The sequence below is a fragment of the Lupinus angustifolius genome, chromosome LG11 (assembly GCF_001865875.1).
Source record: "Lupinus angustifolius cultivar Tanjil chromosome LG11, LupAngTanjil_v1.0, whole genome shotgun sequence".
Lineage (NCBI taxonomy): Eukaryota > Viridiplantae > Streptophyta > Magnoliopsida > Fabales > Fabaceae > Lupinus > Lupinus angustifolius.
The window spans coordinates 20,780,991-20,793,140 of NC_032019.1; the positions used below are offsets into that span (position 1 = coordinate 20,780,991).

The following is a 12,150-nucleotide window of genomic DNA, read 5'->3' on the forward strand; positions in this document are numbered from 1 at the left end:
ATCTAATTTGGAAAAGAAACAAGCACCAAAGAGCTCATCAATTAGTTCATCCACCGTTGGAATTGGAAAAGAATCTTTGATAGTGAGTGCATTATGAGCTCTATAATCAGTGCAGACTCTCCATGAGCCATCTTTCTTTTTCACTAAAATGATTGGAGAAGAAAAATGGCTCTTGCTTGGTTGAATAATTCCTTGATGAAGCATTTCACTAACCAGTCTCTCTATTTCCTCCTTATGACTATGAGGATATCTATAAGGCTTCACTTTCACAGGATTAGAGCCCTGCAGCAATGGAATTGAGTGATCATGTGATATGGATGGAGGGAGAGTTGTAGGAGTGTCAAAGACTTCTTTATAATTATGCAGTAACAAGGCTAAGTCAGGATGTAATGTTTCAGATAGAGGTGTGAAAGGAATTGGAACACTCTGATCTTCCAACACTTGCATACTGAAAATTTCTGCAATAGCATCAGTATTGATCATTCTTCTCAAATGATGCATTTCAGCTTGCTTTGGAAGCAGCTCAGGATCACCTCGAAGGGAAGTAAACTTGCCATGCCACATGAACTTTAATTGTAATGCCTCATAATCAGCAATATGAGGGCCAATAGTTTTTAACCAACAAGCTCCAAGGATGAGATCAGCACCTGAAATTGGCAACAAAAACACAGGCAGCTGAAAATAGTTTCCTTGAGCATGAACCTTCAATTCTTGGATGACTCCTTCAGCAGCCATGTAATTTCCATTTCCAACCATAACCCTGAACCTAGGCGCTGGTTCAATTGGCAATTTAAGAAACTTAGCAATTCTAGGCTGAAGAAAATTATCAGAACTTCCTCCATCAATTAAGACAATGATGGGAAGTGTGCCAATATGAGCCACAAATCTTATTGTGCCTACTCCCAAGCCACCTTTTAAGGCATTTAAAGATAAGTGATGATTAAGAACTTGCTCATCTTTTGGAATCTCATCTGATATTGCATATTCCTCTTCATCTTCCTCTGTCTGCAAAAACAAGAGTTGTCTATTTGGACACTTGTGATTGAAGGTGAATTTGTTATCACAGAAATAGCACAATCCTTTCTCTCTTCTTAATTGCATCTCAGATGGACTAATTCTTTTGACATTTGAATTCCTCAAGGAAGGTCCTACTGGAGTTGGTAACAATCCAGAGTTAATGCTTTTAAGCATTGGTTTGGAACTACTCATAGAATTAGTAGCATTGCTCACATTCTGAGATGAGATTGGTGAGTATTTATGAGTGTAATTGGAATTAAAAGCTTTAGGCACCGGAGTATATCTTTCCTCATACAATCTTGCTAAGGCTACAGCTCTAAGCAATGTAGGTGGTGCCATTGCTATCACATCCCTTTTTATTTCCTTATGCAGTCCCCCCACAAAACAGTTTAGTAGTGCTTCATCTGATAACCCTATTGATCTATTAGCAAGGGCCATGAACTTAAGATAGTAATCAGAAATAGAACCTGTTTGTGTCAATTTGAATAACTCAGACATAGGACAATCATAAGGTGATGGGCCAAATTGTGATTCCATAGCACGAGTGAGATCAAGCCAAGAACTGATTGCCGAAATACGATGCAACATCTGGAACCAGGGCACAACATCCTTCTCGAAGTGCATAGCAGCAATATCCACACGAGATAAATCTGGTGTGTTATGGTAATTAAAAAACTTTTCTGCTTTAAATATCCATTCCAACACTGGGGTTGTTCAATCAAAGTGGGGAAAACCGAGAGAGATCTCTTTCACAGGAATTTGAGCACGATTTTGAGTTGCCATAGAGGACCCTGAGTTCGAATTACTTCCATCTGTGGGAGATGTGTTGAGCAAGATTTGTTGTAAGGCTCTTTGAATCTGATCCATACGATCATCATGCTCCGTGAATCGAGATTCCATCAAGTGGTTCAAACGGTGAAGTTCCTCGGTGTGATTCATCACCGTGGCTTGCAAATCCTTAAGACGAGTGTTCTCCGCCATGGAAGCTCAATGAAAGCACCAATGAAACGTGTTAATGGTGGAGTTACTAATTTGAGAAAGAAAGATTAGAAGAAGAAGGATTCAACAGTTGAGTGAGTATGGTGCTATTATTATTTAAGCTATAGCTCTAGGATCAAAAAGGATCCTAGCTGAAAGTGCAGAAGAATTACAGCAGGAAGAAGAAAAGATGGGAACCGTTAGGCTGGTCCCTTAACTAACAGCAGAGAGAATGTTCACTCAGAAAATGACTGCCTATTCATTACATAATCATTCCATCTTATACTTTTCTTTTTCTCTCTCTTACTTCTCCTTACAAAATCATTTGCCATCTGTCCACTACTGATCTCACCTTCTTTTTCCTCCTCTCTTTCCTTAACTGAATGATTCCCTTCTCTTCTGTGTTTTCTGCTTGTTACACAAACCCTACAAACTACAAAGGATAAATTCAATGTTCCATTTTTCCTCTCTCATTACCATTGAGTTGCACCAACTCCTAAGCCACTATAGAGTCGCTAGAAATAACTATTCATTGTCATTACAAGCAAAAGTCTTCAGCCAAATAATGTGAGCATTTTCATAAATTAAATTTCTTCACATCTCATCGAATACCTATCACAACATGACCACTTAATTAAATTTCGATAATAGCGCATAGAGTTGATGGGCAATGCTCCTAAACAAATCATCCAACGAAGATGTTGAACCTTTATCTAAGTTTTTGTCCTCCAAATCTAAGCATACTTAGGTTCAATCCTCAGAATTGACTCCCAACGAATGGTAACTAGAAGATGCGTTATACTTACCATTAACATTATCACCCCAAACTAGTGAAAATGGGAATAGGTTGGGCAACAATCAGGTTCAGCACATCCACGAACATAGGAGTATAGTATACACGAATTCCAACAGCAATTGCTCCGGATATCACTGACCTTGAACCAAGTGTCTATAATACGAACATAATCAATCAAATTACAAAGCTTAACTTCTTCCCTTCAATGATCATACCAAGGAGATATTGAGCTTGTACCTATCCTCCATTGCAATCCCTTTTCTAACATATCATTGCCTTAATAATCCCTCTCCGAGTATGAGAACAGTTACTACTAGCAACTTCTGCTTATCTTTAGGATGTGTGGTGTTACGTTCGTATACAAGGTTTGTCCTCATTATTATTTTGATTTAAGTAGCCAATTGCTTAATGAATTAAATTTGTTTTCAATTTTCATTCCTAAATCCCAACAATGGGTGAACAAAACATAAACAAGTTGGGGACAGTGACAAAAAAATTAATTGAATTTTGCCTACCATTAGCATTAGGTGATCATAAATGAAGCACATCTTGTATCCTTCAACCAAGTAATGATAACATGACTCAGTCCATCATGTCTTCTTACCCTTTCAATAAGATCCATACATTTTGACCAACTATAATGATGTGCTTAGCATGTGTTAACAGTATCCCATGTTTTATTTCACCAAAGTCACGAACTCAAATCCCCTCTATTAGAAATTTAAGAACAATTTTCAAAACAACTACCAAAATATGGTACAAACAATTTTAATTTTGGTGAGTTAAAACAAATTTGGTGTGAACATTTATGTTTTCACTCATGATTTTCGAACTACCATGAGTTTCATGAATGAAAGGGTCTTTTAATTACTATGACAAAACAAGTATAACTTCACACACAAAAAAGGTACACATCAAATTAGAGATAATAAACGGGGGGGAAATCTTAACTACTGGTTAACCCCATTTTTAAAATATGCAAGCTGGACAGAAAAGTTACCAAAATATAAAACTCGGGCACTTCAAGTGCATTTTTCAAGCATAAACAAAATTTGAGACATTCAAATCCTCAAAAAAGAAACATAAGCTCATATAACTAGGTCTTCCCACTCAAACAATGGCATTGGCTGCACTAGCAATCCTAGGCCACAAATCAGCACATTCCTTTCCAATAGGACCCGTAATAGCAGAACCTACATTTGAAGGTGAAATAACCAAATTAAGAACGAAATATGAAAAAACAGATAAAATCAGCAATGCAACTCTGAAGTCCAGTGGCAAATATAAGACTGACAAGGGTAGGTTTCATATGATAGAAGGAGAACTGTAATGAACTTGGGGAAAAGTGTACAAGTAAAATAATTAAATAGAACATCAAGTCATAACATCCTACATACACTTAAATTGTATAATATCATTCTAAAGTAGTTACTTTTAAATATTGCAGTCATTCAAAATTATAATCTTAGGAGTCAAAGAGAGATAGTCAAAATATGAATCATATTTAGAGGTTATATAAGAGTCTAAGGAAAGTTAGCTTATTTATTCAAGTGATATCTCTATCCAGCCAGACAGACACTAAGCAAACCTGCTCAAATATGAAGGCAGTGAATAGGCCAACAAAACAAATACAACTTGTATGGATACTTAAAAACTTGGTAGAGAGAAGAACCATTTTTATTTCTTCAACTATGAAGAAAGGATATTTCAAAACAGGAGCAATGAGATTCCCAATGGTGATATCATTTGACAATTTTTTTCTGCAGTGAAGCCCTTTAAGGACTCGCCGGTACTATTTTTGTTGTAGTTCAAATACACTAAGTCACATGGTTAATAATATATTTGTGATCACATATGAACAACTAAACACAGAAAAAGAATTAAAGGATATATGCATTTAACAAATAAAAAAATGCATATGACAGAAGATACCTTTCATTTCACCCTTGGGATTGACAATGACACCAGCATTGTCTGCATAACCCAAATGTCTCAAATCAAAAATTGCTCACGAAAACATATAATACAGAGAAGGCATGAACAAAAAAACCAGATCAAAGAAAAATTAAGCAACAATAGCGACAACATGCCTAACAAGCAGAAAATATAGAATCTCACAAAAGTTAAATTTGAGCATTATTTCAGCTTTAAAACAAAACCAAACAAAATAAACAAACGTGTTATCTTTACACAAAAACACAAACCAAATTGAGATTAACGATGTCATTTTCAGAGTTTTAAACATAAAAATCAGTAGCAACAAGTTAAAATACAAAGGATTAAAAAGATCATGATGTTAAAACCTAGAAATTTATTACCTCCATGTTTCTGAGTATTTATTGAAAATACCAAAACGACACCGAATCCAAACAAAAGATGAACTACATTACCTTCAAAGTACATAAAAACACCGTCCTTTCGGCGCCATGGCTTGCGCTGACGAACGATAACAGCTGGAAGCACCTTCTTCCTGAGATCGGGTTTCCCTTTCTTCACAGTGGCCATCACCATGTCTCCGACACATGCTGAAGGCAAACGGTTCAACCTACCCTTGATTCCCTTCACTGAAATGATGTACAGATTCTTGGCACCGGTGTTGTCGGCGCAGTTTACCGTCGCAGCCACTGGAAGACCCAGTGACATGCGGAACTTGTTGCCGGCAGAGCCTCCCCTTCCTCTCTTCGACATTGTTGCCCACTCTCTCTCTCTCTCTCTCTCTGGTTTCTCACTCTTGTTGTGTTTTTTGTTTATATAGGTAAGGTTTTAGGGTTTACATGGGCTCAAGCTAATATTGTTGGGTCTGAGAACAAATGGGCTTTCTTATGAGGTGGATAGTTTCACTTCAAAATGTGAAATGGATATGTAGAAAGATGAAGATGTATATGCACTTTTACTAATTCCATTAAATGTTTTGAGGCATACGGAGAGAAAAGGTTTAGGGTTATTTTTAATGTTAGATCTTTTGTCTCAAGATATATATTACTCGATATACTCTTCCAGTTTCATTCATTAAAATATATAAAGTTAAAATATATTTTACTTTTTTGACTAATGATAAATAAGAAGTGCATGGAACGGTATAAAATTTGGGATAAAAGATGCAATATCTTTGATTAAATGGTTGGAATTCAAAAAAATATATTTACAAATAATGTAGTCTATTTTACTAAGAAATCATAAATTCCACTTTCATAGGTTATTTTTTAACATATACAAAAAGCATAAAATATGAAACACTTAATTTAATTAAGAATCAATATAGTATACATTTCTTTTAGCATGATTGTTTCATCTGAATGTTAGGATCGACAAATACTAGTCGGAGATTGAGAATGTGATCAATAATTGAACGGATAAGATCTAGTATACACGAGTGTCAAACACCTACCGCAAAATTTTGAAATGTAATAAATCATGATTAGATAATAAGTATACTAAAAAAATTAAGAAAACAAAATATAGTTAATTAAATATATATTTATTAAAATGAGTCGTTTATCATCATGGGCCGTAAACAATCCAGAAAGGCTTCTGCCCTGATAGAGTGGCAATTTGGATTAAAGTATTTGGGTTGCTCGTTCAATAGTATAATTCGATTGTGCTTCATTTTATTAAGATGGGATTAGATGTTTTCATTCATGTTTTACTTGTCCCAAACCAATAATAAAACAAAAATTATAAAAACAAAAATTAATATTTTAATATTATTTTTTGAAGTTTGATTGGTTTGGGACATAAGGAAAAGAAAATTATGGGACAGATCATCTTGGTCCCATTGTATTAGGGTCAAGATTGGTCAAACTGTTCAAGTAGACAAAAACACATTGTTGCTAGACTGAGAAAAATGTGCAATACTATATAGATATGATATGAACAAGCCCCATTTAGCCATGTATGATGCCAAAGAAAGGTATTAAAAAGTAGAAAATGAAAGACTTCATTTATTGTGCCTTACTTGTTGGGACACAATACATCAGATTGTTCGAAGAAAGCTTCTAACACTTCGAACTCTCGCATGTTACTAAAGATCCCACAACTGCTATAGGTCTTTGAACAAGTGAAAGCTAGCCAAAATGTTCCTAAGCCACGGAGTATGGTGTGAAAAGGCTAGCCACCAAGGAATAGAAAAGGATATGGAAGTAACCCCAAAGATTATTTCAGTGAGATCAACATTGGTGAACAAGGTTATGGCTTCTTGTTTTTGCTTGTTGGAGAAATGTTTGATAGTGAGGGTTGAGGAGTTGACTAGATAGAAATTGGCAACTTTGTTATTTTATTTTTATTTATTTTATTGCACATTTTTTCCACTTAAAACTAGTAGGATACCGGTGTATTCGCACGGGTGGTACTGTGTATTGCATGCATTTAATGGAAGAGCGACAATATAACTAGTTAATGAAAATGTTATTGAGGATTACATATTAAAACATAGTTTGTAGTAATTCATTGTTGATGTAAACATGTTGAAATAATGAAATGTTATTGAACATGTAATGTTAAAAAAGAAAATATGTTAGGAAGAAAAGTTTAGAACATAATGTAAAATAAGTTGTAGAATACATGTTAAAGATTTTGAAAAACTTCTTTGTAAACCACATTTGTTATTGATTTGAGTGGTTTACCATCTTTGTCATGTATCAATATTTTCAATCTATTTTTTGTTTGAATTCTTGAAATAGATACATACAACTGATCATGACTGAATACTAGTCTTGGTAAATACAATCTCACACTTTCTAATGTCTGACCTTAAGATTTATTAATTGTCACTTCATACGAAACAATTATACGGAATTGTATTCTCATAAGCGTGAAAGGTCATGGAGATTGTGATGGAAACATTGATAGCCGATGAATATATATAATATTTCTAATGTTCTTTCCAGATATGATCTTCGCTTCAAGTATATGATTTGTCATCTTAGTAACCACCAACCTTGTACCATTACATAATCATTCAGACTGATCTAAATTCATTAAAAGCATTACCGGAGTTCTCACTTTCAACTTAATCTTATGATTTGGAAGAAGTCCTGATGTTGCAAGTGAATTTAGAAATTATGGAATTAGTATGTTAAATGTTTTACTTTAATTAGCATTAGACATATCAACTAAATCTGAACTCAGGTATTCCTTTTCGTCACCTATAAATATAGAATAGAACATTTATTAATATCAATATAATAAATCTATTATCTTTAAGATAATGATTATTAAAAGAGAACTGAATAAAATTTACCTAGAATTTTACTCAAAATATACTCATTGATTTCATCAACAATCTCAATTGTAGATTGTTGATGCAAGTGCTCTACTTTGAAGAAATTGTCCATCATTCTAATGATTTTGTAAGTTTGGGTAGGTGCTAGATACTATGGCATCAATCGGGTTATCATAATCTAGAATTAGAAGTTCTTCTGGAATATCAACTTCAACGCAACCATCATTAGACTCATATAATTTTTCATCTCTCATCTTTAGTATCCATTCAGAGAATTGTCTGATATCGGTTGCATTGTTATGATTTTGTAGACGCATGTTCTGTGTAAAAGTAAGTATTGTACATTGATATCAAAGATAAGATGCATTAATTTTTGCATGTACTATATATGAACGACACCCTCTTGGAATCACTTGTAAGATTTGTCTAAAATCACCTCCAAATACTACAACCTTTACTCCAACCAAAATTGAGTCATTTTTTGTTATACCTATTACTACGCCAGAATAGCAAAACAATAGCGCTTAAAATTGTCATTTAACAGCGTTTTTGTGGCGCTTTCTATGTGAGCGTAGTAATACATAAGGTTATATTCAACAGCATTTTTTATAGCGATGTAGAAAGAAGCAAGCGCGGTTAAATGTCTACTTTCTAAATAAGACAATATATCTACCAAACATTCTATCAAAAACATGACAATCATGTCCAACTCCACCATATTTACAATATATTTGTTAAATCACCAACAACTTCAACTACATTCAACCTTAGCAGATTCCAATATTATAAAATAACATATGAGTAATGAGATCTTACGCAAATTGTTCATTTTTTCTCCTCCAATGTTCTAGAACTTCATAGCTGCATAACTTCACAACAAATAAAGATCACACTATTAGTGAATAGAGAAATAAATGAGCTAAAATAAGATAACGATTTACCTTATGCTTGAAGAGAAAAACCAAAAATTAATAACTTCACCGTAGCTGCATAACTTCACAACAAATAAATATCACACTATTAGTAAAGAGATAAATAAATGAGCTAAAATAAGATAAGGATTTACCTCATGCTTGAAGAGAAAAACCAAAAATTGATAACTTGTTTGAAAAGAAAAACTAAAAACAAAAGAGGAAAAAAATGTAACTTATGGAGAAGAAGAAAAGTATGAGAAATAACAAACTCATTGATACGTATTATTGTGTGAGGTTTTGTTTTTGAATTTGAAATATTCTCGCTCACTAAAACAAACGTTTAACCATGCTTATCAAAGAAGTGTTATTAAATATACAAAGCTTTAACAATGTTTGCTTCAATAAACACCGTTAAAGATAACACCTTTAACAACGCTTATTGAAGGAATGTTGTTAAATATATGAAGTATGACCTTTAACAACGCTTGCTTCAATAAGCGTTATTAAATATAACACTTTTAACATCGCTTTCTTCAATAAGTATTGTTAATGATAACAATTATAACAGCGCTTATTGAAGAAGTGTTGTTAAAGCTCATACTACATATATTTAACAACGTTTTCTTCAATAAACATTGTTAAAGATAACACATTTAACAATGTTTTCTTCAATAAGCGCTGTTAATTCTCTTCCATATTACATTTAACAGCATTCAACATATAAGTGTTGTTGAATGGACGTTGTTAAATATAAATTCTAGCGTAGGGCATTATGTCTCCAAGACTTTTATAAAGTGCCTCAAAGCAATACTTATGTGACATTAGGGTTTCATCCTATATAATTAACTTTGTTTGTTTCAATAGGTCTGCAAGTTCAGACCCTTGATGAATGTTGTAAACAAAGTTGTCAAAAGTGGGTACATGTATTTTGAATTTAGAGTGTGTTGTCCTACCTACAGGTAATAAGAGAGAAGTATATCACTTAAAGCTACATTTAATACAATATGCTTTTGAGATCTTAATGCAAAAGTTAGAGTTCGTCACATATGCGTTTTTTCAGTTCCTCTATAACTAAATAAGAAAAACATGCGACCTTGTTGGTGGTTAAGAGCTTGAGTGATATTGTGTAATATCTTATATTGTTCTTCTACATAATATGAAATGAATATGTAAACATTCATCTTATTAGTAGATATAGATTAATTAAAAATAAGAATTAAATATATAAATAACTAACAAAATAGAATTACATGTTGTAGAGTTAAAAAGAATATTGAATTTCTCTTCAATTCATCTGTATCATGGTTAAGTTCTTCATATATAAGTATATTGCTTAATTGACTTATTATATATCAATTTGGGTATGATATTGAAGGATAGTCTTTCAAACTTCTTCGATTTACTTCAAGTAGTTTTTCAATCTTCAATAAAGTTAGATTTTATACTTGTTCATCTATAAGCACCAACCCTAAAAAATGAAAAAAAAAAGTCATGACATGATATAAAATATTTACATTATGGTGGAATTTTAATAATGTATTGTAATGTGATTATTCTATACCTTGATTATTGGAGATAGTTCTTTGGTTGTAAAGAATTCCATCAAATAACCATTGCTATGTTTCCTCCCAAACATGCTTTGGTTTGTTCATGGATGTTGATAAGATCATTGTGACAAATAATTTCCTCAAGTAGTATCCAGAACCCCAATTATTTGCCTCTCTTAAAGCTTCAATATATACTATGTCATCCTTAAGCAAACCCGTAGCAAAACATGCATGCCTAAATGTTGGATATTCAACATTTGAAACAGTTCTAATATCTTCATAACATGTTGGTCCTTTAACCACTATCAACATCATCATAAGATAATACAGTTCACTACTGCATAGAGAAACCCAAATTAGTCTACCAATTGTATAACCTGATTTTATTGGTTTCCAACACCTTTTTTTCTTGACATAAACAAAATTTGAGACATATTGGGCATAACCTAGAGTTCTACCTTCTGGATATTGTTTATTAGTTTTCATCAAGGATGTAAATATTGATTCTGATACTGTTGGTCTTGAAAGAACATTATCAAAGTCCTCGTGATCATTAAAGTATTTTGGTTGCTCTCTTGGAAGATGAAAGTACAATCGTTCAACTGCAGGTTGTCTCTCATGAATTGGAAATTTAAAAACTCTCCAACATGCTTCTGATGGTGATACATATCTACAATCAAGATATTGTTTAAACTCATCAATGTTTCCTCGAGTTTGTGACCCACCATCTTCTGTTGGTTCAATAACAATGGTGATCCTATCATAGCCTTTGTTTATATACTTGAATAAGTACTTAACTAAAGTAATTTGGTTACACCATTCCATATTAATGTGAGCTTGATATTTTCTTAATAGTTGTGGGTTGTAAGGAACAACATAATGATTGTCAAGAGAAATACCATTTTTTCAACAATGTTTCCACCATCTCTTCTCTTATAAACTGGATAGTCGTCTTGATCAACAATTATAGATTGTTGGAAGTGCTTATGAAAATACCATGAACATTTACCATCCTTCATACATGGAGAAGACATGTTGCAAGAACCACATGGACCACGAATCATATGTGATTTCACCAACTTGTATAATTCAAGATCATCATTCTCACATGGAATTTAAGTAGGGATAATTTTATCAATATCATTTGAAGATGGATATTTGTACATGGATGTAAGAAAATAAGCAAGTAGTGTACATATCTGAAACATTAAATGAAAAAGGATTATAAGCATGCATATTTAATTAAATAGTAAAATATAAGAGATCATTTAAAAATTATATGGAAAATATACTTACACGCAATTACTTTACCCAAAACATGCATTTTCTTCAAATCATGAAGTAATTCTTCAAACTTAATTTTGATAACCCTTGAGATGATATCTAGCTTATCATGTAGCTTCAAGCCAATAGGGTTAAGAAATATTACAATTTTTGGCCAATTAGGATTGCATGTCATTTCAAGAACAAATCAAGAAATTCCAATGAACTACAAATAGTCATCCAATTAAAGTATAATTGATCCATGTATCTGCGACTACCAACAAATGTTGAAGGTAATATTACTCTCTTTCCAATATTTGATCCTTGACTTTGGTCATTTGTTTGAGATTCATTCAAATTTCTGTATTTATCAACCCTTAGCTTTGTTCAAGTTGTTTCCTATAAATGTAACAA

The 12,150-nt window shown here is 32.9% G+C and overlaps 2 protein-coding genes across 3 annotated transcripts in view; both read right to left on the bottom strand.

The window, feature by feature from the left end:
• Positions 1 to 5,536, bottom strand: part of LOC109361105 (60S ribosomal protein L23) — an 8,549-nt gene extending 3,013 nt beyond the window's left edge. Inside the window, exons 1-3 of one of the 2 annotated variants that reach the window (XR_002109260.1) lie at positions 5,182 to 5,536; positions 4,724 to 4,765; positions 3,813 to 3,984 (exon numbers count right to left, since the gene is read on the bottom strand). Coding sequence is in view for 1 of the 2 variants with exons in the window: in XM_019606425.1 (XP_019461970.1) it covers positions 3,902 to 3,984; positions 4,724 to 4,765; positions 5,182 to 5,479 (423 nt within the window). In the remaining variant the exon portion in view is untranslated. Of the gene's footprint in view, positions 1 to 3,796; positions 3,985 to 4,723; positions 4,766 to 5,181 lie in introns of those variants that run through there. The other variant, XM_019606425.1, reaches the window with a different exon arrangement.
• On the bottom strand, positions 92 to 1,998 carry LOC109359827. Its single transcript, XM_019604522.1, has 3 exons — positions 1,752 to 1,998; positions 214 to 1,667; positions 92 to 100 (listed from the first exon to the last, which is right to left on the bottom strand). Exons 1-3 carry the CDS (start codon positions 1,996 to 1,998, stop codon positions 92 to 94), a joined length of 1,710 nt encoding a protein of 569 aa, XP_019460067.1.